The sequence below is a fragment of the Phocoena phocoena genome, chromosome 7 (genome assembly GCF_963924675.1).
Source record: "Phocoena phocoena chromosome 7, mPhoPho1.1, whole genome shotgun sequence".
Classification (NCBI taxonomy): Eukaryota; Metazoa; Chordata; class Mammalia; order Artiodactyla; family Phocoenidae; genus Phocoena; species Phocoena phocoena.
In genome coordinates, this window is record NC_089225.1 from 1864558 (window position 1) to 1891083 (window position 26526).

At 39.0% G+C, this 26526-nt stretch overlaps 1 protein-coding gene across 1 annotated transcript in view; it reads left to right on the forward strand.

Annotated features, from left to right (window-relative positions):
• Nucleotides 1-2736: 2736 nt before the first annotated feature.
• Nucleotides 2737-26526, forward strand: part of TUBGCP5 (tubulin gamma complex component 5) — a 57333-nt gene continuing 33543 nt past the window's right edge. The window contains exons 1-3 of the mRNA XM_065880237.1: nt 2737-2893; nt 5262-5315; nt 5432-5540. Coding sequence (XP_065736309.1) covers nt 2748-2893; nt 5262-5315; nt 5432-5540 — 309 coding nt within the window. The 5' untranslated portion in view covers nt 2737-2747. The remainder of the gene's footprint in view (nt 2894-5261; nt 5316-5431; nt 5541-26526) is intronic.

Here is a 26526-nt window from a genome sequence, read left to right on the forward strand (position 1 = left end):
CACACCCACCCTTTGAGGGGAACTTGGAAATGTTTTTGGAGGCACACTAATGACTTGGGCCCATGCAGGACCAGAGCTGTGTCCACGCTGCCCTCCCCTGCTTCCCATCTGGCTCGGGCCAGTCTCGGCCAGAGCGGGGCTAGGAACACTCAGGTGGGTGCTGCTGACAGCCGGGCCTTTGTGGGACTGTGGCAGAGCCCAGAGCCCTCCCCAGGTCTCCCTGGCAGGCCATTCACATCTCAGCCACTGGAGGGGGATTGAGAAACGTTTTGGGGAGGCACCCTTTTCATTCAGAGTCAGGTACCAGCCCAGGTCAACAGGGAGGCCACAGGGGGCACCCCAGTTCTGGCCATGGTCCCACTTAGAGACTAAAAGGTGGGTGCACATTCTGAAGATATTGATGTCTCCCTCTTGAGGAGGGTCATCACCAAGACAAGCCTGGAGGCTGCAGAGGCACCTTGGCCCTGGCTGTGCTCCTGCCTGGTGACTGGTCCTTGGAGATACCTCAAAACATTTCTAAGCCTCTCTCTGGTGGGGAAAGGCCTGGGCAGGCCATGGAGGCCTGGAGAAGGAGCCTGGATAAGTCCTGGTATTGGGATCCCCACCCCCAAAGTTTCTAATTGCCCTTCCAAGGCCAGGACCAGCCCCATTAGTACAGACAGGCCTGGGGAGGGCACTCTGACCACAATCCTGCATCAGTCCTGGTCACTGGCTATATCTCCCCCAAACATTTCCAATTTCACCTCCAGAGGTGGGCATCACCTCAGGCTGGCCATGGATGAAGGGAAGGGCATTGTACCTCCCCCAAATTTTTGTAAGTTCCCTCTAAAAGCCAGTCCAACTTGGCTGGGCATGTAGATCTGTGGTAGGCATCCCTAGACTGGCACAGTCCCATATATGGCACATTCGACAGAAACACCCCTTAAATATCTCGAAGTCCCTCCAAAGGGGACATTGGGACAGGCTGGACAGGAGGATGGGGATGGCACCCTTAGCCAGGCTGCAGTGGTGCCTGGGGCCTATTCTTTGCACGCACTTCCAGAAAATTTATCCAAGGGCCATTCTGGAGGGCTGCACTGGCCTAGGCCAGCAAGGGACACATGGCAGTGCACCCAGCCTGTTTGCTATCCTGTCTTTGTATGTTCTTTCCAAAAATGTTTCCACATCCCCTGCAGAGTGGGTGACCAGCCTCTGAGGCCCACAGAGGATATCTGGGGGCCAACTGTATTTTGAATGGGGCTCAGTCATCAGAGGCACCTCTAGAAAAAATTTCCAATTCCCCTTCCAGAATGGGAACATTGGCCCAGGCCAGCCAGGGAGGCCTGGGAGAGTAGCTCAGTCCCTACTGGGTCCAAGTCATTGGGAGCACCCTGTGGAAAGTTTTCTAAGTATCCCTCCAGAGGTCAAGACCAACCAGCTACATAGGGAGGCAGGAAAGACACATGTAAGTGTGTATGTATACTTTGATTTTGGAGATGTACAATAAGCAATTATAGATTTGGAGTGCTAAGGAAAATGTGAGCTGCATACACAAATTTGAGAGTTATAAACACAGAGATGATAGTTGAGACTGGAGTAGAAAAGACTGCCTAGGGAGAGAGTATAAATTCCATTTCACAGAATCATTTCTACTGCTATGATTTTCGCCTTCTTGTGGGATTTGTGCAGTTGTGTGCAGCCTATGTTTTAGGTAGTTGTTTGTGTCCCCTCAAAATTCATAATTTGAAATCCTAATGCCCAATATGCTGGTATTCGGGAGGTGATTAGAAAAGGAGGGTGGAGCCCTCAAGAATGGAATTAGTGCCCTTATAAAAGAGGCCCCAGTAAGCTCCCTTACCCCTTTCACCATGTGAGGACACAACCAGAAGTCAGCTTACAGCAAGCGGGCTCTCACCCAATCATGCTGGCACCCTGATCTCAAAATCCAGCCTCCAGAACTATGAGAAATAAGTTTCTGTTGTTTATAAGCCACCCAGTACGTGGTACTTTGTTACAGCAGCCCAAACAGACTGAGACAGTGGTGTATCAGCTATCTTTTACTAAGGTAATGCAATGTAATAAACCACATGAAAACCCAGTAGATCCCTAAAAGAAAAAATTAAAGAGTTCTATGTAACAAGTCTTGGAATGGTTACGAGCAATTCTTAACGGAAACAGTTTTAAAGTACAGTTTTAATTACGAACAACAGCAAAGACATTACCTCTGGCCAACGAGGTTTACCAAATTCTCCTTTGGCCACTGGGAGTCACTGGCAAGAGCAGGAGGTGTAGCACTCAGTCTGTGTGTGGGACAACGCACTTTCCTTACACCTGCCGGAGCGTGGGCCATGTACTGTGGCCCTTGTAGGCAGAGAGGGACCGAAAGATCACTGGAGATCACCTCTAGGAGAAACTGAAGCTTAGAGAAGAATGGGCAACTAACGGATCATGGTACCTGAAAGTTCAGGTGCAAACAGATACACCAAATGAGAAGTGGCTGCTCTCAAAACATTAGGAGTTAAACCATCAACCAAGGTTAGCCAGAGACTATTCTTAATAAAACTACTAATAACGTCTACCCCTTTTAAGACGTTCCTAAACTTAACCACGTGAGACCCAAGCCACCAACAAAAATCAGAGCCAGGGCTCAACGCGATTGCAGCGCGAACTCTCGCGAGAGAGGCCGCAGCCTCGCTCAACTAGGCGGTAGCTCGAACACTCGCGAGAGCGGGCGCGACCGGGCGAAGGACTGCGGGAGCGCCGGAGGTATGGCGTCTCCGGTGCCGTCTTGGAGCCGCCTGGACGGACGGCAAGAACGCGACGTGCGCGAGCTCGTCCGCCTTGTGGCGGGCGTCCAGGACGAGGCGGACCCCAACTTCCAGCTCGCCTTGCACTTCGCTTGGTCCAACTTCAGGTGCGGGCGCGGCACCGGAGCCGGGGACGGAAGGGGTCTGGCGAGGTGTGCGGCGCGTGGCGCGACCGGCAGAGCCCCAGCGCGCCTTGCCGCTCCAGCTGCTTGGTGACCTCGCGCCTTCTGGGTCCCTGACACAGTGACACACGCAAGCTCGAACAGTGGGTTGTGGGTTGCTGGGGTCGTTCTCCAGTCTTAGAAGTGCGCCCCTAGGGAAGGGTTCTGTCTATCCAGTTCCCTGCCCCGCCCACTGCACTTAGCGCGGGCCACTGCCCATCAAACAATTTTTTGAATGGATGGGTGAGTAAAGTTTTAGAGCAAAATAATGGCCATACCCAATTTAAAACTGTATTCTCGCTGACTCTCCCTCCCTGCTTGGGCCACTCCAGATCTCTTTTACCCTGCTCTTTTTCTTTTTCCAAAACGCGTAGCATGACACATGGGATAACTTACCTGTTGTTACTGTTTGTCGTCTCCTCCCCCACCTTCATGCAGAATACAGCTTCCACCAGGGTAGGGATCTTCGTCTGTTTTGTTCAGTTCTTATTCCAGCACCAAAACAGTTCTTGGCATAGAGCACACCAGGCCACCTAATGCAACTTCTAATACAGTTTTTCATGTAATGAATTTTTAAAGATTTATTCAGTTTAGGTACTTAGGTGAAGTCAGAGCTCCCATTTTTCTTTATGGAACATGTAAATTAGACGATACTGTTTTGATCATTACCTGTAATTAAATTATTATTTTTAAAAAATTATCAGAAGAATGTTAGTCATTGTTAATATTCTACCTGTTTAATTTCAATAGAAATCTTCTTGAATAGTAAACAGTTTTGCAAAATCTGTAATCTTATCAACCTTAATGATCATAAAGTGCCTACCTGGTTTATAATAAGAATAGATGAGTCTAACAGCCCCCCCAGGTTTCTGAAATAAAATACTCAGTTCTTAAATGTAACTTATAAATATAACAATGCCTGAATAGGTGATATAAATAGAGAAATTTAAATGCTGTATCTCAAATAATTTTTTATATTAATATTTCTAAATGACAGTAGGTAAGTAGACATCATTTTAGAGTTGAGAGAGACATTAGCAGTTATTATCTACTTTTGCACACTGAAAAACTAAATTATTATAAGTAAAGTGGTATTCCACTCAGCCATTTACTGGGTTAGCATTAGATATGTTATTTAGTAGTATAATTTACTTCAAGTACAGATTATGTGGCTTTGATACTAAAAGATGAAAAACAGCAGTTGAGTGAGCTATACTATAATTTCATGATGCTTTAATCCATCAGAAAAATGAACAATTCATGTTTGTTTTTTAAAAAACTGACCACATTCTAGGCCTTAGAAATTCATAGATAGGCAAAATAAAGCTTCTGTCCTTCAGTAGGACAGACAAAAATTAATTACATATGATGTAGAATAGGACTTCTTAACCTGAGGGCCTGAAGATAGAATTCAGATGTTATGGATTTGGACAAGAAAAAAATTACACTAATCTCTAACTAAAAAGTAGCATTTCCTTCAACTATGAATGAAAACAAAAAGCAGTTACTTATTATATGACTGTGTCACCAGCAGAAATCACATATTTCACTGCCATGTTGTAGTTATTGCAGATATTTTAAAATGTCATTTACTGTTACATAGTTATGAACCCACTGCTAGATTTTGTTATTTAATGCTGTAACAAAGATACATGTTTCTTACTGTATCACAAACTTTAAAAAAATATTTCACAAATAAATAAATAAATAAAAATAAAAATATAGGGCTTCCCTGGGGGTTCGTGCCCCAGTCCGGGAAGATCCCACATGCCGCAGAGCGACTGGGCCCGTGAGCCATGGCTGCTGAGCCTGCACATCCGGAGCCTGTGCTCTGCAATGGGAGAGGCCACAACACTGAGAGGCCCGCGTACCGCAAAAAAAATAAAAAATAAAAATTTCACAACTGTATTTCACTATGCTTGGCTTCTTTTGTATTTCATTTTATGATTAAAAGCATTATCCTGAGAAGGAGTCCCTAGGATTCACTGGGCTTCGCTGGCATAAAAAGGTTAGGAACCCCTGCTATAGAATGTATTGTGCTGGACTTAGACACATGGCATTATGAAAAGACAGAGGAGCCAGAGGACAGGGTTGGGTAGCTCAGGACAGCCTGTGTCCTATGGAAAGAATGCTTGAGCAGTCTCTCAGGTTCAGTGGTTGTTTGCATGAATGATAGAGGTGATACAGGGAGAGAGGTGCACTCACTAGAAACATATAGCTGAGGATAGGGTGTCGGGGAGATGTGCATGGTTGTGAGACTAACCTGCATAGCTATATGACAAGATTGTTATAAGAATTACATTTTCTCGTTTAGATTTCATCGTTTCTTAGATGTCAACAGCCACAAAGTAGAAAAGACAATAGAAGGGTAAGTTTATATGTGTGTATATATATGTGCATGTTCAGATATATATGAATTTTCTTATAGACCTTTTTGTTAATATAGCTTTACAGTTACCGGTTGATATTTTTTTAACGTTTTAGGATTTATGAAAAATTCATCATTCATTCTGATCTCAGCAAAGCTGCTAGTTGGAAGAGATTAACTGAGGAATTTCTAAATGCATCACTTCCAAGTATAAAGGAAATCAAGGTATGCTATATTGTGAGATCTCTGTTGTATTTTACTGTTTCTAATCTGATTATTGTCAGCCTGTTTCTATTAACATTTAAACATTCATTCTGTTTTAGTATTGTCTACTAACTAGAACCAGAATCTCCTGGAAATTGACTTAAGTGTTGCCATCAAATCCAGTGTGTCTCAAGCTTGTGATGAAAGAAGTATGTTCTTGTTTAATCATCTTAGCCCCAACCTACTATGGAAATTGAGATCAGAGATTGGCAGAAATAATAGCACTCTCTGGCTATTCTTAAACTTTTAAATGACTTCTCTGCACTTGGCAATAATAATTATCCATATATTTGCTCACTAGATGCCAGGTGCTTTTCTAAGGACTTCCATATTCTGTCATGGGTCCCCAAGACCACCTTTAGGCTCAATGATTCACTGGAAGGATTCACAGAGCTCGCCCCAAAAAAATTGCTCTCCTTTTTGTTATGGTTTATTACACCGAAAGGATACAGATTTAAAATGAGCAAAGGGAAAAGGCATGGGCTGAAGTCCGGGAGAAACCAGGCACAAGCTTCCAGATGTCCCTTCCCAGTGAACTTGCATGGGAATGCACTTAACTCTCCCAGTGACAAAATGTTGCAAACTAGGGAAACTCTCCTGAGTCTTGGTGTCCAGGATTTTCTTGGTGTCCAGGATTTTCTTGCCCATGTGGCTGACCTTAGCTACTCAATCTCCAGCACTCCCAGAGGTCAAACCAAGGACTTCAGGCCTACAAAATCGTTCACCATAAGTCACATTGTTAGCATAAACTGTCTGGTCAGGCTGATAACTGTGTGGCCCAAAGAATGGCATACAAATGTACTGTACTAGCAGGATATTCCAAGGGCTCAGAGGATATCTCAGGAGCCGGTCAAGGGCCAGTCCTGAAGACCTTTGAGATGTTCAGGGTTTGGGCAACCCAGGCCTCCTGAGTTAACCCTTTAGTGCGTACATATATTAACTCAATCTTCGCAATAACCTCTGTGGAGTATTCTGTTATTGATAGACTTTCCCTTTGTCTGCACTGAGTTGGTGGCCTAAGAAAGAAAGCTTTAGATAATTTTTAAAACTGTCCATAAATTTAAGGAAGGGCTATAAAGGTATTTCTGGAGGAGAGAACTGCAGTGCTATGAACCCATGCCCTAAGGATTAGAAATACACATCTGTGTACTGTTCCTGCAAGGATCATTTTGAAAGAGAAGGAGGCAAATCTTTTTTTATATCTCTTCTTGATTCATTTTGTATAGCTTTCTGGATAGACTATAGAACTTAATAATTTAGGCACTATGACACCGTAATATTAATAATAAACATAAAGGCAAACATTTTTAGGGCATTTACTACGTGCCAGGCACTGTTAGTCCAATAAAGACCATCTTCAATACATACTGTTACTATCATTTTGCCAGGCAAATGCCCTAATCTCAGTTTCATCTGTACCAATGAAAATACCTATGTGGTGCAGAATAATTAAATGAAACATTGAGTGTCACTTCTGATTCCTACTTTGACGTTCTTTGGTTATTTTTCTGTACACCCAGTCACAGGGCTCACTGAACACAGTGAAACCACATACCCTGGTTCTTCTGTGGCACATCCTATGTCCTGTACCTGCCCTTCCCCTTGTGCGTGAGGAATCTCATCATTTAATGTTAAATTCAAATATTGTCTATACATACTTTTAACTTGTTTATCATGTTTGTTATTGTTTATTTCCTATCTTCCTATTAACATAGGAGTTTTACAGGTGTGGACTTTGCTTCTGATGTGTTCTCAGGCACCTAGAACAGAGTAGACAATAGATATTTATTTGTTGAGGAAATAAACCTGTGTATTCCTTTCTGCCTTGCTGTCCCTCTCTGTCCTTGGCTTCTTCCCCACTTACACAGGCAAAGTTGGTTGGTTGCCCTTTTCTCCTTTGCTGTGGTGTCTTTGACACATCTCTTGTAGTGCAGCAATAATGTCACATTTTTTCAGCTTTATTGATATATAACTTACTATAAAATTCCTCCATTTTGAATGTACAGTTCACTGATTTTTAGTAGATACGTAGTTATGCAACCACAGTCCAGTTTTAAAACATCTCCGTCGCCCCAGAAGTTCTCCTCAAGCCCAGTTTTTTTGCAGTCAATGCCTGCTCTCACCCCAACCCCACACAACTACTGATCTACTTACTGTATGTATAAATTTGCCCTTCTGGACATTTCATATAAATGAGATTGTACAATATCCAGTTTTTGTGTCTGCTTTACTTTCATGATGTTTTTGAGGTTCATCCATGTGTAGCATGTGGCCATACTCTACTCCTTTTAATTACGGAATGTATTCCACTGTATGGATATGGCCACATTTTGCCTAAGCACCAGTGGATGACATTGGGATTGTTGCCAGTTTTTGGTTAGTATGAGTAATGAACTGCTGTGAATATTCTCATATGAGCTTTCTTCACGCTTCTTGGTAGATTTCTAGGAGTGGAAGGGCTGGTTTAAACGGTAAGCTTAGGTTTAACCTTTAAAAAAACTGCAAAATTATTTCCCAAAGTGGCTGTATCATTTTATATTCCCACGAACAGTGTTTAAGTGTTCCAGTTTCTCCACATCCTTTCCAACACTTGTTACAGTTTGTCTTTTTGATTGTAGACATCCTAGAGAGTAGGTAGTAATGTCTCCTATGGTTTGATTTACATTTCCTGAGTGACTAACGATGTTGAGCATTTTTTCATGTGCTTTTTAGCCATTTGTATGCCTCTGTGATATTCGTTTGAGTCTTTTAACCGTTTTTAAATTGGATTGTTTGTCTTCTTATTAAATCCTCAGAGTTGTTTGTGTATTTCTCATGCAACTTCTTCATCAGGAAAATGATTTACAAATATTTCCCTCTAGACCCTACTTTATCTTTTCATTTTCTGAGTGATGTTTTTTTGAAACTCAAAAAATTTTTTCATTTTAATGAAGTCCGTTTTAGCTATTTGTTTCTTTCATGACTCATGCTTTTGATGTCATATCTAAGAACTCTTTGCCTAACCCAAAGATATACTTTTCTCCTCTGTTTTCTTCTAGCACTTTTAGTACTTGCACATAGATTCGTGACCCATTTTGAGTAAATTGTTGTATATGTTGTGAGGAAAGGATCTAAGTTTGTTTTTTTGTTTTTGCCTACGAATATATTCTCCTGTCCTATCACCATTTGTTGAAAAGATTATTCTTTTCCTATTGAATTGTCGTGGCAACTTTTTCAAAAACAAATTTACCATATAAGGATTTACGGGCTTTCAATTATTTCATTAATCTTGTATGCCTGTCCTTACACAAATACTACATACTACACTGTCTTTATTACTGTAGCTTTATAGTAAGTTTTGGAATTGGGTGATATAAATCCTCCAACTTGTTTCTTTTTCAAAACTGTTTTGTCTATTCTAGACCCTTTGAATTTCCATCCACATTTTAGGGTCAACTAAACTTCTGCAAAAGCCAGCTGGGGTTTTGGCAGGGATTGCATTGAATCCATAAATCAGTTTGGGAAGTATTGCCATTTGTTAGGTTGAATTGTGTCCCCCAGATAGATATGTTCAAGTCCTATCCCCTGATAATCTGTGCGTGTGACCTTACTATAGGGTTTTTGACAATGTAAGCAAGTTAAAATGAAGTCAAACTGGATTAATTCATTGATTGGTGTCCTTATAAGAAAATAGAAATTTTAATACAGAGATACACATGGGGCAACACCATGCAGTGAAAGAGGCAGAGATTGGAACAATGCAGCTATGAGCCAAGGAACGCCAAAGATGGACAGCAACCATGAGAAGCTAGGAAGAGTCAAGAAAGAATTCTTCCCTTGAGCCTTCAGAGGAAGCATAGACTGCCAGCACCTTGATTTCAGACTTCTAGCCTCCAGAACTGAGAGAGAATAAATTCCTTTTGTTTTAAATCACATGGTTTGTAGTATTTTAAGGAAACCCTAGGAAACTAACACACAATCTTAACAATATTAAATCTTTTTTTTCTTTAATAATGCAGTGTATTTTATTTATTTATTTATTTATTTTTGGCTGTGTTGGGTCTTCGTTTCTGTGCGAGGGCTTTCTCTAGTTGCAGCAAGCGGGGGCCACTTTTCATCACGGTACGCGGGCCTCTCACTGTCGTGGCCTCTCTCGTTGCGGAGCACAGGCTCCAGACGCGCAGGCTCAGTAGTTGTGGCTCACGGGCCTAGTTGCTCCGCGGCATGTGGGATCTTCCCAGACCAGGGCTCGAACCTGTGTCCCCTGCATTAGTAGGCAGATGCTCAACCACTGCGCCACCAGGGAAGCCCACAATATTAAATCTTTTAATCCACAAATACGAACTCTCCATTTACTTAGACCATTTTTAATTTTTTCACCAATTACCTCATTTCTTTTACATTTATTCCTAAATATTTTATTCTGTTTGGTGCTATTATGAATGGAATTGTATTAATTTCATTTGTGGTTTGCTTATTGCTAGCATGTAAAAAATAGAACTCATTTTTATATTGATTTTTTTTATGCCTAGCCTTGCTAAACTCATTTATTCTAGTAATTTTCTTCTGGATTTCCTTAGTATTTTCTACACTTAGGATTGTGTCATCTCTGAATAAAGACAGTTTGACTTCCTCCATTCCAATGGGAGGTATCTTTTTGTTTTTTTGTCTTATTGCACTGGTATCAATACAATGCTGAACAGAAGCCAAAGTTCACATCTTTGCCTTGTTCCCAGTCTTAAAGGGAAAGCTTTAGTTTCAACCATTTATTATGATGTTACTTTTAGGATTTTCACAGATGCCCTTTATCTGAAGGAGGATGTTCCTTTGTATTCCTAGTTTGGTGAAAGTTTTTACCATGAATGAGTGTTGGATTTTGTCAAATTTTTTTCTGTGTCTTTGAGATATCATATCTTTTTTTGCCTTGAATCCTATTCATGTGTCTTAGTCAGCTCAGGTTGCCGTAACAAAATACCACACACTGGTATTTTGGTGGCTTAAAAAAACAAATTTATTTTCTCACACTTCTGGAGACTGGGAGTCTAAGGTCAAGGTGCTGGCCAATTCGGTTCCTGGTAAGGACTGTTCCTGGCTTGTAGGTGGCTGCCTTCTCACATGGTGGAGAGAGAGAGAGCTCTCTGGTCTTATCCCATTGGACCAGTTGCTCCACCCTCATGACCTGATTACCTCCCAAAGGCCCCATCTCCAAATACCATCACAATAGGAGTTCGATTTTCAACATATAAATTTGAGGGGGACATAATTCACTTCATAAGATATAGTGTATTACATTAAATGATTTTTGGTTGTTAATCTGATTTACTTGTGTGTGGACTGAGAAGTACATTCCTACTTAAGCTCTTTTCAAGACTGTCCTGGCTTATACTTTGTGTGGGCTCTCTCATCCCTGCACATGAACTCAGTCTCCATCGGCCAAAGATGTGGGTGGCTTGGGTCCACTCCAGTCTCTGCTGTGCACATCACAGCTTCTAGTCAACCCAAGACATGTGGAGAGCTTAACAAGCCCCCTTTCATTGTCTTGCATCCAGGAGCTCCCTGATAAACCCTCAACAGTTCTGCTGGTCCACTGCTTGCCCGACACTCAGGCCTGCAACTACTGGTTTCCCCACTTACTTGCCACTGCGATCACCACTAAGACAATGGCAGCAAAGCTGCTAGTGTTCACTTGCTGTCCAGCCCTGGTTGAAGTACCACTCTGATGGAGCTGGTGGGAGAAGGGAGATAGCTTTAGGCGTACATGCTTCAAACTCACACTGTTCTTACCTGAGGTTATTTTCATGGATAAACACTGCATTTGTATACCTATGCTTGATCCAGAGCGCTGAAATGGCTGTCTTTGGCAGTCTTCTTTGTCCAGACTTACAGTTACTTTTTGGGGCGAAGATCTGAAGGCCACCTTCCTCCATCATGCCAGAAGCGAATCTCTAACCCCGCTTTACTTAGATTTACAAATAGATAGACATAGTTTCCATAGGAGTTACTCAGTAAATGACACCTTACCTCCAGGCTTGAAACGATGTTTGGCAAAGGAGAATTTAGGGTTATTTGTTATTCTAGAAGAAATAAGCAAAGACTTTGGCATATCTGTGAAACCCCACTGGAGCTAGGAATTCTGGCTCTTTGTAGCTTTGGACTTCAGAAGATGTGGAATTAGAAAATTATTTCTAACTTTGAGATTCAAGGCCACCTCTGATATAATGAATGTATAGCACATGGAATTGCTCTTCCAATATATATGTACATGTATTTCTTGACTTTCCATAGAGTAGCAGGGATTGTGCAGGTCTTCATAAGACAGACTATGAAGGGACACGTGACTGATTTAGAGATGAAGCTCTAACTCTTTACTTTCATCTCTTTGCGAACAGGTAGCATAAAAGAGCAAATTAAGCCGTGTTTTAAAGGTTAATTGAAGTATAATTGACCTACAACACTATGTTAGTTCCATGTGCACAGTACAGTCGTTTGATATTTCTAGTTACCGTACGTCACCATACAAAGTTATTACAATATTATTCCTATGTTCCCAATAGGGTACATTTCTTCCCCATGACTCATTTATTTTGTAACTGGAAGTTTGTACCTCTTGATCTCCCTCACCTATGTCACTTATTCCCCATCCCTCTTCCCTCTGGTGACCATCTCTTTTTCTCTGTATCTGTGACTCAGTTTCTGTTTTGTATGTTTGTTTTGGTTTTCATTTGTTTTGCTTTTTGATTCCACATATAAATGGAATGCGGTTTTGTCTTTGACTTACTTCACTTAAGCGTAGTATCCTCTGGATCCATCCCTGTTGTCGAAAAAGGCAAGATTGCATTCTTTTTAATGGCTGAGTAATAGTCCATTAATACCACATCTTTTTAATCCATTCATCTGTCAATGAACACTTAAATTTCTTCCATATCTTGGCTATTGTAAATAATGCTGCAATAAACACAGGGGTGCATATATTCTTTGAATTTAGTGTTTCTGTTTAGTGGAATTGCTGGATCTTATGGTAGTTTTTGTTTGTTTTTTTTTTTCTTTTTTGGTTGTGCTGCGCAGCTTGCAGGATCTCAGTTCCCCGACCAGGGATTGAACCTGGGCCATGGCAGTGAAAGCCCAGAATCCTAACCACTAGGCCACCAGGGAGCTCGCTATTTTTTATTTTTTGAGGAAACTTCATACTGTTTTCCATAGTGACTATACCAATTTACATTCCCACCACCAGTATACAAGAATTCTTTTTTCCACATCCTCGCCAACACGTCTTATTTGTTTTCTTTTTCATAATAGCCAGTCTGACAAGTGTGAGGTGATATCTTGTGGTTTTAATTTGTATTTCCCTGATGATGACTGACGTTGAGCATGTTTTCCTGTGTCTGGCCATTTCTTTGTCTTCTTTGGAAAAATGTGTATTCAGATCCTCTGCCCATTTTTTAATGATTGTTTTTTTTAATATTGGCTGTATGAGTTCTTTGTGTATTTTGGATATAAATCCATATTGGGTATATGGTTTGTAAATATCTTCTCCCATTCAGTAGGTGGTGTTTTCATTTTGTTGATATTACCTTTCATTGTATAAAAGCTTTTTATTTTGTGTAGTCCCATTTGTTTATTTTTGCTTTTGTTTCCCTTGCCTGAGGAAACATATCCAAAAAATATTGCTAAGACTGATGTCAAAGAGTGTACTACCTATTTTTTTTTAGGGATTTTATGGTTTCAGGTCTTATATTTAGTCTTTAATCCATTTTGAATTTATTTTTGTTCATGATGTAAGAAAGTTGTCCACTTTGATTCTTTTGCATGTAGCTGTCCAGTTTTCCCAACACCATTTATTGAAGAGACTGTCTTTCCCATTGTATATTCTTGCTTTCTTTGTCATAGAATAATAGCCCATATAAATGTGGGTTTATTTCTGGGCTGTCTGTTCTGTTCCATTGATCTGTGTGTCTGTTTTTGTGCCAGTACCATACTGTTTTGATTACTATCACTTTGTAATATAGTTTGAAATCAGGGCATGTGATACCTCAAGCTTTGTTTTTCTTTTTCAAGATTCTTTTGGCTATTTAGAGTCTGTTGTGTTGCTGTACAAATTTCAGAATTATTTGTGCTAGTTCTGTGAAAAATACCTTGGTATTTTCATAGGGATTACATTGAATCTGCAGATTGCTGGGTAGTGTGGTCATTTTAACAGTATTAATTCTTCCAGTACATGACCACTGTAGATCTTTGCATTTCTTTGTGTCATCTTCAGTTTCATTCACCAGTGTGTTATAGTTTTCCAAGTATAGGTCTTTTACCTTCTTAGTTAGATTCATTCCTAAGTATTTTATTCTTCTTGATGCAACTGTAAATGGGATTGAGTTCCTAATTTTTCCTTCATTAGTTCATTGTTAGTGTATAGAAATGCAACAGATTTCTGTATATTAATTTTGTATCCTGCAACTTTAGTGATTTCATGAAATAGTTTTAACAGTGTTTTGGTGGCATCTTTAGGATTTTCTTATATATATTACCATGTCATCTGCAAACAGTGACAGTTTTACTTCTTCCTTTCCAATTTAGATTCCTTTTATTTCTTTTCCTTCTCTGATTGCTGTGGCTAGGACTACATTGTATGAAAGTGACAGAAGTGGGCATCCTTGTGTCTGATGTTAGAGGAAATGCTTTTGCCTTTTTTTTAAACATTTTTTTTATTCAAACAAAGTCACAAAAATTATAATCATCCTCATCGGTTCACTCAGTCCCATTAATTAATTTTTTTTTCATCTTGATCTTTTGTTAGCACTTTTATGAATTCATCAGTTTTCCATTAGAGTTCTGAAAATGCTTATTCATTCAGCAGTATATTTCAGCAGTATAGTCAGTTGCCAGAAACCTGTACTTGTCAGAGTCTTTTCCATGAATTCCTTGAAGATGAAACCCTGTTACAGGAACATTTTTGCAAAAGCATCAGAGTACACCCAGAACTGTCTGTAAATGACAAAACACTTAAAAATGACCACGGTTAAAGATTTGTTGAAAGTTCATAATAATACAATTGACAAGGAAATTTAGTTATTTCTGAGATATACATTTTAAAGTAATAACTAGAATTATGATTTATAACATTATACCAGAATATATAAGATTTTTAGGAATTTCATGTAACGACTGAAACATTTATATTGATATATTTCCATACAAATAACCCAAAGAAAGTTTAGTATTAGTTTTTTTGTTTGTTTTATACAGCAGGTTCTTATTAGTCATCAGTTTTATACACATCAGTGTATACATGTCAATCCCAGTCACCGAATTCACACCACCATCCCCACCCCCCCATGGTTTTCCCCCCTTGGTGTCCATATGTTTGTTCTCTCCATCTCTGTCTCAACTTCTGCCCTGCAACCCAGCTCATCTGTACCATTTTTCTAGATTCCACATACATGCGTTAATATACAATATTTGTTTTTCTCTTTTTGAATTACTTCATTATGTATGACAGTCTCTAGATCCATTGACATCTCAACAAATGACTCAATTTCGTTCCTTTTTATGGCTGAGTAATATTCCATTGTATATATGTACCACAACTTCTTTATCCATTCATCTGTCGATGGGCATTTAGGTTGCTTCCATGACCTGGCTATTGTAAATAGTGCTGCAGTGAACATTGCGGTGCATGTATCTTTTTGAATTATGGTTTTCTCTGGGTATATGCCCAGTAGTGGGATTGATGGATCATATGGTAATTCTATTTTTAGTTTTTTAAGGAACCTCCATTCTGTTCTCCATAGTGGCTGTATCAATTTACATTCCCACCAGCAGTGCAAGAGGGTTCCCTTTTCTCCACACCCTCTCCAGCATTTGTTGTTTGTAGATTTTCTGATGATGCCCATTCTAACTGGTGTGAGATGATACCTCATTGTACTTTTGATTTGCATTTCTCTGATAATTAGTGATGTTGAGCAGCTTTCCATGTGCTTCTTGGCCATCGGTATGTCTTCTTTGGAGAAATGTCTATTTAGGTCCTCTGCCCATTTTTGGATTGGGTTGTTTGTTTCTTCAATATTGAGCTGCATGAGCTGCTTATATATTTTGCAGATTAATCCTTTGTCCGTTGATTCGTTTGCAAATATTTTCTCCCATTCTGAGGGTTTCCTTTTGGTCTTTTTTATGGTGTCCTTTGCTGTGCAAAAGCTTTGACGTTTCATTAGGTCCCATTTGTTTATTTTTGTTTTTATTTCCATTACTCTAGGAGGTGGATCAAAAAAGATCCTGCTATGATTTATGTCAAAGAGTGTTCTTCTTATGTTTTCCTCTAAGAGTTTTATAGTGTCCAGTCTTATATTTAGGTCTCGAGTCCATTTTGAGTTTATTTTTGTGTATGGTGTTAGGGAGTGTTCTAATTTCATTCTTTTACATGTAGCTGTCCAGTTTTCCCAGCACCACTTATTGAAGAGACTGTCTTTTCTCCATTATATAACTTTGCCTCCTTTGTCATAGATTAGTTGACCATAGGTGCGTGGGTTTACCTCTGGGGTTTCTATCTTGTTCCATTGATCTATGTTTCTGTTTTTGTGTCAGTACCATATTCTCTTGATTACTGTTGCTTTGTAGTATAGTCTGAAGTCATGGATTCTGATTCCTCTAGCTCTGTTTTTTTTCCCTCAAGACTGCTTTGGCTATTCGGGGTCTTTTGTATCTCCATACAAATTTTAAGATTATTTGTTCTAGTTCCATAAAAAATGCCATTGGTAATGTCATAGGAATTGCATTGAATCTGTAGATTTCTTTGGGTAGTATAGTCATTTTCACATTATTGATTCTTCCAATCCAAGAACATGGTATATCTCTCCATCTGTTGGTATCATCTTTAATTTCTTTCATCAGTGTCATATAGTTTTCTGCACACAGGTCTTTTGTCTCCCTAGGTAGGTTTATTCCTAGATATTTTATTCTTTTTGTTGCAATGGTAAATGGGAGTGTTTCCTTAATTTCTCTTTCAGATTTTTCATCATTAGTGAATAGGAATGTCAGAGATTTCTGTGCATTAATTTTGTATCCTGCAACTTTACCAAATTCATTGATTAGCTCTAGTAGTTTTCTGGTGGCATTTTTGGGATTCTCTATGTATATTATCATGTCATCTGCAAACAGTGACAGTTTTACTTCTTTTCCAATTTGGATTCCTTTTATTTCTTTTTCTTCTCTGATTGCCGTGGCTAGGACTTCCAAAACTATGTTGAATAGCAGTGGTGAGAGTGGACATCCTTTTCTTGTTCCTGATCTTAGAGGAAATGCTTTCAGTTTTTCACCATTGAGAATGATGTTTTCTGTGGGTTTGTCGTATATGGCCTTTATTATGTTTAGGTAGGTTCCCTCTATGCCCAGTTTCTGGAGAGTTTTTATCATAAAAGTGTGTGGAATTTTGTCAAGCTTTTTCTGCCTCTATTGAGATGATCATGTGGTTTTTTTCTTCAATTTGTTAATATGTTGTATCACATTGATTGATTTGCGTATATTGAAGAATCCTTGCATGCCTGGGATAAATCCCACCTGATGATGATGTAGGATCCTTTTAATGTGTTGTTGGATTCTGTTTGCTAGTATTATGCTGGGGATTTTTGCATCTATATTCATCACTGATATAAGTCTGTAATTTTCCTTTTTTGTAGTATCTTTGTCTGGTTTTAGTTTCAGGGTGATGGTGGCCTCATAGAATGAGTTTGCGAGTGTTCCTTCCTCTGCAGTTTTTTGGAAGAGTTTGAGAAGGATGCGTGTTAGCTCTTCTCTAAATGTTTGAAAGAATTCACCTGTGAAGCCATCTGGTCCTGGACTTCTGTTTGTTGGAAGATTTTTAATCACAGTTTCAATTTCATTACTTATGATTGGTCTGTGCATATTTTCTATTTCTTCCTGGTTCAGTCTAGGAAGGTTATACCTTTCTAAGAATTTGTCCATTTCATCCACATTGTCCATTTTATTGGCATAGAGTTGCTTGTAGTAGTCTCTTAGGATGCTTTGTATTTCTGCAGTGTCTGTTGTAACTTCTCCTTTTTCATTTCTAATTTTATTGATTTGAGTCCTCTCCCTCTTTTTCTTGATGAGTCTGGCTAATGGTTTATCAATTTTGTTTATCTTCTCAAAGAACCAGCTTTTAGTTTTATTGATCTTTGCTTTTGTTTTCTTTGTTTCTGTTTCGTTTATTTCTGCTCTAATCTTTATGATTTCTTTCCTTCTTCTAACTTTGGGTTTGTTCTTCTTTCTCTAGTTCCTTTAGGTTTAAGGTTAGATTGTTTATTTGCAGTTTTTCTTATTTCTTGAGGGTGGCTTGTATAGATATAAACTTCCCTCTTAGAACTGCTTTTGCTGCATGCCATAGGTTTTGGATCGTCGTGTTTTCATTGTCATTTGTCTCTAGGTTTTTTTTTTTTTTTCTGGGTTTAAACTGTCTTTTTTTTTTTTTAACATCTTTATTGGGGTATAATTGCTTTACAATGGTGTGTTAGTTTCTGCTTTATAACAAAGTGAATCAGTTATACATATACATATGTTCCCAGATCTCTTCCCTCTTGTGTCTCCCTCCCTCCCACCCTCCCTATCCCACCCCTCCAGGCGGTCACAAAGCACCGAGCCGATATCCTTGTGCCATGCGGCTGCTTCCCACTAGCTATCTACCTTATGTTTGTTAGTGTGTATATGTCCATGACTCTCTCTCGCCCTGACACAGCTCACCCTTCCCCCTCCCCATATCCTCAAGTCCGTTCTCTAGTAGGTCTGTGTCTTTATTCCTGTCTTACCCCTAGGTTCTTCATGACATTTTTTTTCTTCTTAAATTCCACATATATGTGTTAGCATACAGTATTTGTCTTTTTCTTTCTGACTTACTTCACTCTGTATGACAGACTCTAGATCTATCCACCTCATTACAAATAGCTCAATTTCGTTTCTTTTTATGGCTGAGTAATATTCCATTGTATATATGTGCCACATCTTCTTTATCCATTCATCTGATGATGGGCACTTAGGTTGTTTCCATCTCCAGGCTATTGTAAATAGAGCTGCAGTGAACATTTTGGTACATGACTCTTTTTGAATTTTGGTTTTCTCAGGGTATATGCCCAGTAGTGGGATTGCTGGGTCATATGGTAGTTCTATTTTTAGTTTTTTAAGGAGCCTCCATAGTGTTCTCCATCGTGGCTGAACCAATTCACATTCCCACCAGCAGTGCAAGAGTGTTCCCTTTTCTCCACACCCTCTCCAGCATTTATTGTTTCTAGATTTTTTGGTGATGGCCATTCTGACTGGTGTGAGATGATATCTCATTGTACTTTTGATTCGCATTTCTATAATGATTAATGATGTTGAGCATTCTTTCATGTGTTTGTTGGCATTCTGTATATCTTCTTTGGAGAAATGTCTATTTAGGTCTTTTGCCCATTTTTGGATTGGGTTGTTTGTTTTTTTGTTATTGAGCTGCATGAGCTGCTTGTAAATTTTGGAGATTAATCCTTTGTCAGTTGCTTCATTTGCAAATATGTTCTCCCATTCTGAGGGTTGTCTTTTGGTCTTGTTTATGGTTTCCTTCGCTGTGCAAAAGCTTTGAAGTTTCATTAGGTCCCATTTGTTTATTTTTGTTTTTATTTCCATTACTCTAGGAGGTGGGTCAGAAAGGATCTTGCTGTGATTTATGTCATAGAGTGTTCTGCCTATGTTTTCCGCTAAGAGTTTGATAATTTCTGGCCTTACATTTAGGTCTTTAATCCATTTTGAGTTTATTTTTGTGTATGGTATTAGGGAGTGATCTAATCTCATACTTTTACATGTATCTGTCCAGTTTTCCCAGCACCACTTATTGAAGAGACTGTCTTTTCTCCACTGTATATTCTTGCCTCCTTTATCAAAGATAAGGTGACCAAATGTGCATGGGTTTATCTCTGGGCTTTCTATCCTGTTCCATTGATCTATCTTTCTGTTTTTGTGCCAGTACCATACTGTCTTGATTACTGTTGCTTTGTAGTATAGTCTGAAGTCAGGGAGCCTGATTCCTCCAGCTCCTTTTTTTCGTTCTCAAGATTGCTTTGGCTATTCAGGGTCTTTTGTGTTTCCATACAAATTGCGAAATTTTTTGTTCTAGTTCTGTGAAAAATGCCAGTGGTAGTTTGATAGGGATTACATTGAATCTATAGATTGCTTTGGGTAGTAGAGTCATTTTCACAATGTTCATTCTTCCAATCCAAGAACATGGTATATCTCTCCATCTGTTGGTATCATCTTTAATTTCTTTCATCAGTGTCTTATAATTTTCTGCATACAGGTCTTTTGTCTCCTTAGGTAGGTTTATTCCTAGATATTTTATTCTTTTTGTTGCAATGGTAAATGAGAGTGTTTTCTTGATTTCACTTTCAGATTTTTCATGATTAGTATATAGGAATGCCAGAGATTTCTGTGCATTAATTTTGTATCCTGCTACTTTACCAAATTCATTGATTAGCTCTAGTAGTTTTCTGGTAGCATCTTTAGGATTCTCTGTGTATAGTATCATGTCATCTGCAAACAGTGACAGCTTTACTTCTTCTTTTCCGATTTGGATTCCTTTTATTTCCTTTTCTTCTCTGATTGCTGTGGTTAAACTTCCAAAACTATGTTGAGTAAGAGTGGTGAGAGTGGGCAACCTTGTCTTGTTCCTGATCTTAGTGGAAATGCTTTCAGTTTTTCACCATTGAGGAGGATGCTGGCTGTGGGCTTGTCTTATATGGCCTTTATTATTTTGAGGAAAGTTCCCTCTGTGCCTACTTTCTGCAGGGTTTTTATCATAAATGGGTGTTTAATTTTGTCAAAAGCTTTCTCTGCATCTATTGAGATGATCACATGGTTTTTCTCCTTCAATTTGTTAATATGGTTTATCACATTGATAGATTTGCGTATATTGAAGAATCCTTGCATTCCTGGAATAAACCCCACTTGATCATGGTGTATGATCCTTTCAATGTGCTGTTGGATTCTGTTTGCTAGTATTTTGTTGACGATTTTTGCATCTATGTTCATCAGTGATATTGGCCTGTAGTTTTCTTTCTTTGTGACATCCTTGTCTGGTTTTGGTATCAAGGTGATGGTGGCCTCGTAGAAGGAATTTGGGAGTGTTCCTCCCTCTGCTATATTTTGGAAGAGTTTGAGAAGGATAGTTGTTAGGTCTTCTCTAAATGTTTGATAGAATTCGCCTGTGAAGCCATCTGTTACTGGGCTTTTGTTTTTTGGAAGATTTTAAATCACAGTTTCAATTTCAGTGCTTGTGAGTGATCTGTTCATATTTTCTATTTCTTCCTGATTCAGTCTTGGCACGTTGTGCATTTCTAAGAATTTGTCCATTTCTTCCAGATTGTCCATTTTATTGGCATAGAGTTGCTTGTAGTAATCTCTCATGATCTTTTGTATTTCTGCAGTGTCAGTTGTTACTTCTCCTTTTTCATTTCTAATTCTATTGATTTGAGTCTTCTCCCTTTTTTTCTTGATGAGTCTGGCTAGTGGTTTATCAATTTTGTTTATCTTCTCAAAGAACCAGCTTTTAGTTTTATTGATCTTTGCTATTGTTTCCTTCATTTCTTTTTCATTTATTTCTGATCTGATTTTTATGATTTCTTTCCTTCTGCTAGCTTTGGGGTTTTTTTGTTCTTCTTTCTCTAATTGCTTGAGGTGCAAGGTTAGGTTGTTTATTCGAGATATTTCCTGCTTCTTAAGGTGGGCTTGTATTGCTATAAACTTCCCCCTTAGAACTGCTTTTGCTGCATCCCATAGGTTTTGGGTCATTGTGTCTCCACTGTCATTTGTTTCTAGGTATTTTTTTATTTCCTCTTTGATTTCTTCAGTGATCTCTTGGTTATTTAGTAACATATTGTTTAGCCTCCATGTGTTTGTGTTTTTTACATTTTTTTCCCTGTAATTCATTTCTAATCTCATAGCGTTGTGGTCAGAAAAGATGCTTGATATGATTTCAGTTTCCTTAAATTTACTGAGGCTTGATTTCTGACCCAAGATGTGATCTATCCTGGGGAGTGTTCCATGTGCACTTGAGAAGAAAGTGTAATCTGCTGTTTTTGGATGGAATGTCCTATAAATATCAATTAAATCTATCTGGTCTGTTGTGTCACTTAAAGCTTCTGTTTTCTTATTTATTTTCATTTTGGATGTTCTGTCCGTTGGTGTACGTGAGGTGTTAAAGTCCCTCACTATTATTGTGTTACTGTCAATTTCCTATCTCTTTTGTAGCTGTTAGCAGTTGCCTTATGTATTGAGGTGCTCCTCTGTTGGGTTCATATATGTTTGTAATTGTTATATCTTCTTCTTGGATTGATCCCTTGATCATTATGTAGTGTCCTTCCTTGTCTCTTGTAACATTCTTTATTTTAAAGTCTATTTTATGTGATATGAGTATAGCTACTCCGGCTTTCTTTTGATTTCCATTTGCATGGAATATCTCTTTCCATTCCCTCACTTTCAGTCTGTATGTGTCCCTAGGTCTGAAGTGGGTCTCTTGTAGACAGCATATATATAGGTTTGTTTTTGTATCCATTCAGCAAACCTGTGTCTTTTGGTTGGAGCATTTAATGCATTCACGTTTAAGGTAATTATCGATATGTATGTTCCTATTACCATTTTCTTAATTATTTTGGGTTTGTTTTTGTAGGTCCTTTTCTTCTCTTGTGTTTCCCACTTAGAGAAGTTCCTTTAGCATTTGTTGTAGAGCTGGTTTGGTGGTGCTGAATTGTTAGCTTTTGCTTGTCTGTAAAGCTTTTGATTTCTCCATCGAATCTGAATGAGATCCTTGCCAGGTAGAGTAATCTTGGTCATAGGTTCTTCCCTTTCATCACTTTAAGTATATCAGGCCACTCCCTTCTGGCTTGTAGAGTTTCTGCTGAGGAACCAGCTGTTAACCTTGTGGGAGTTCCCTTGTATGTAACTTGTCGTTTTTCCCTTGCTGCTTTCAATAATTTTTCTTTGTCTTTAATTTTTGCTAGTTTGATTACTGTGTGTCTCGGCGTGTTTCTTCTTGGGTTTATCCTGTATGGGACTTGCTGCGCTTCCTGGACTCGGGTGGCTATTTCCTTTCCCATGTTAGGGAAGTTTTCAAGTATAATCTCTTCAAATATTTTCTCTGGTCCTTTCTCTCTCTCTTTTCCTTCTGGGACCCCTATAATGCGAATGTTGTTGCGTTTAACAACAGAGGTCTCTTAGCTGTGTTCATTTCTTTTCATTCTTTTTTTTTTATCCTGTTCCGCAGCAGTGAATTCCACCATTCTGTCTTCCAGGTCACTTATCCACTCTTCTGCCTCAGTTATTCTGCTATTGATTCCTTCTATGTAGTTTTCATTTCAGTTATTGTACTGTTCCTCTCTGTTTGTTTGTTCTTTAATTCTTCTAGGTCTTTGTTAAACATTTCTTGCATCTTCTTGATCTTTGCCTCTATTCGTTTTCCAAGGTCCTGGGTCATCTTCACTATCATTATTCTTTATTCTTTTCCTGGAAGGTTTCCTATCTCCACTTCATTTAGTTGTTTTTCCTGGGTTTTATCTTGTTCCTGCATCTGGTACCTAGCCCTCTTCCTTTTCATCTTGTCTATCTTTCTGTGAATGTGTTTTTTGTTCCACAGGCTGCAGGATTGTAGTTCTTCTTGCTTCCGCTGTTTGCCCTCTGGTGGACGAGGCTATCTAAGAGGCTTGTGTGTTTCCTGATGGGAGGGACTGGTGGTAGGTAGAGCTGACTGTTGCTCTGGTAGGCAGAGCTCAGTAAAATTTTAATCTGCGTGACTGTTGATGGGTGGGGCTGGGTTCCCTTCCTGTTGGTTGTTTGGCCTGAGGCAACCCAACCCTGGAGCCTACCTGGGCTCTTTGGTGGGGCTAATGACAGACTCTGGGAGGGCTCACGCCAAGGAGTACTTCCCAGAACTTCTGCTGCCAGTGTCCTTGTCCACATGGTGAGCCACAGCCAACCCCCACCTCTGCAGGAGACCCTCCAACACTAGCAGGTAGGTCTGGTTCAGTCTCTTATGGGGTCACTGTTCCTTCCCCTGGGTCCTGGTGCCCACACTACTTTATGTGTGCCCTCCAAGAGTGGAGTCTCTGTTTCCCCCAGTCCTGTCGAAGTCCTGCAGTCAAATCCCACGAGCCTTCAAAGTCTGATTCTCTAGGAATTCCTCCTCCCGTTGCCGGACCCCCAGGTTGGGAAGCCTGATGTGGGGCTCAGAACCTTCACTCCAGTGGGTGGACTTCTGCGGTATAAGTGTTCACCAGTCTGTGAGTCACCCACCCAGCAGTTATGCGATTTGATTTTACTGTGATTGTGCCCCTCCTACCATCTCATTGTGGCTTCTCCTTTGTCTTTGGATGTGGGGTATCTTTTTTTGGTGAGTTCCAGTGTCTTCCTGTCGATGATTGTCCAGAAGTTAGTTGTGATTCTAGTGTTCTTGCAAGAGGAAGTGAGAGCATGTCCTTCTACTCCGCCATCTTGGTTCCTCCCCTGCTTTTGCCTCTGAGTATGATAGCTGGGCATATCGTATATGGCCTTTATTATGTTGAGATATGTTCCCTCTGTACCCATTTTTTCAAGAGTTTTTATCATAAATGGATGTTGAATTTTGTCAAAAGCTTTTTCTGCATCTGTTGAGATGGTCATGTAATTTTTATTCTTCAATTTATTAATGTGATGTATCACATTGATTTGCAGATGTTGAATCATCCTTGCATCCCTGGGATAAACCCCACTTGATCATGGTATATGATCCTTTTAATGTATTGTTCAAGTCAGTTTGCTAGTATTTTGCTGAGGACTTTTGCATCTGTGTTCATCAGTGATATTGGCCTGTAATTTTCTTTTTTTGTGTGATATCTTTGTCTGGTTTTGGTGTCAGGGTCATGGTGGCCTCTTAGAATGAGGTCAGAAGTGTTCCTTCCTCTCTAATTTTTTGGAATAGTTTCAGAAGGATACATGTTAACTCTTGTCTAAATGTTTGGTAGACTTCACCTGTGAAGCCATCTGGTCCTGGACTTTTGTTCATTGGGGCTTTTTTTGATTACTGATCCAATTTAATTATTGGAAATTGATCTGTTCATATTTTCTATTTCTTCCTGAATCAGTCTTGGGAGATTGTACATTCCCAGGAATTTGTCCGTTTCTTCTAGGTTGTTCATTTTATTAGGCGTACGGTTGCTCATAGTAGTCTCTTGTGACCCTTTCTATTTCTGTGGTGTCAGTTGTAACTTCTTATTCATTTCTGATTTTATTGATTTGGGCCTTCTCTCTTTTTTCATTTTTTTTTGATGAGTCTGATAAGCAAATTACCAAATTTGTTTATCTTTTCAAGGAACCAGCTCTTAGTTTCATTGATCTTTTCTGTTATGTTTTTGTCTTTATATCATTTACTTCTGCTGTAGGGCTTTATGATTTTTCCTTTTATTAACTTTGGGTTTTATTTGTTCTTCTTTTTCTAGTTCCTTTAGGTGTGAGGTTAGGTTGTTTATTTGAGATTTTTCTTTTTTCCTGAGTTAGGTTTGTATTACTATAAACATCCCTCTTAGAACTGCTTTTGCTGTGTCCAGTAGATTTGGATCGTTGTGTTTCCACTTTCATTTGTCTCCAAGTATTTTTTGATTTCCTCTTTCATTTCATCAGTGACCCATTGGTTCTTTAGTGGCATGTTGTTTAGCCTTCATGTGGTTGTGGTTTTTGCAAATTTTTTCTTGTAGTTGATTTCTAGTCTCTTAGCAGCATGGTCGGAAAAGATATTTGATATGATTTTAGTCCTCTTAATTTTAATGAGACTTGTTTTGTGGCCTAGTATGTGATGTATCCTGGAGAATGTTCTATGTGCACTTGAAAGAATGTGTATTCTGCTTTTTTGGATGGAATGTCCTACATATATCTATTTAGTCCATCTGATCTAACGTATCATTTATGCTACTGTTTCCTGATTGATTGCTGTCTGGATGATCTGTCCATTTATGTAAGTGGGCTGTTAATGTTCCCTACAATTATCATGTTATTGTCAGTTTCTCCCTCTATGTTTGTTATTATTTGCTTTCTGTATTTAGGTGCTCCTATGTTGGGTGCATATATATTTACAGGTATTGTATATTCTTGGGTTGATCCCTTGATCATTATGTAATGTACTTTGTCTCCTTTTACAGTCTTCGTTTTAAAGTCTGTTTTTGTCTGATTTAAGTATTGCTACCCCAGCTTTCATTTCCATTTGCATGGAAAACCTTTTTCCATTTCCTCACTTTCAGTCTGCCTGTGTCTTTGGATCTGAAGTGAGACTCTTAGGAGTGGCATATATATGGGTATTTTTGTATCCCTTCAGCCACTCTGTATCCTTAGATTGGAGCATTTAGTCCACTTACATTTAAAGTAATTATTGATAGGTAAGTTCTCATTGCCATTTTGTTAATTGTTTTGGGATTGTTTTTTTATTTCTTTTTTGTTCCTTCTTTTGTTCTCTTCTCTTGTGATTTGATGACTATCTTTAGTGTTATGTTTGGATTCCTTTCTCTTTTTGTGTGTGTGTATCTATTATAGGTTTTTGGTGTGTGATTACCATGAGGTTTGTATATAGCAAGCTAATATATACACGTGATTATTTTAAGTTGCTGATTTCTTAAGTTTGAACACATTTTCACAACCCTGCATTTTTCCTCTCCCCATAACATTTAATGTTTTTGACATCATGATATATCTTTTTGTTTTGTGTATCCCTTAATTTACTTATTGTGGATATAGATCATTTTACTACTTTTATCTTTTAACCTTCCTGCTAGCTTTATAAGTGGTTGATCTACTACCTTTACTGTATATTTGCCTTTACCAATGAGGCTTTTACTTTTGTAATTTTCTTATTTCTAGTTGTGACCTTTTCTTTTCCAGTTAAAGAAGTCCCTTTAACAATTCTTGAAAAGCTGGTTTGGTGGTACTGAACTCTTTAAGCTTTTGC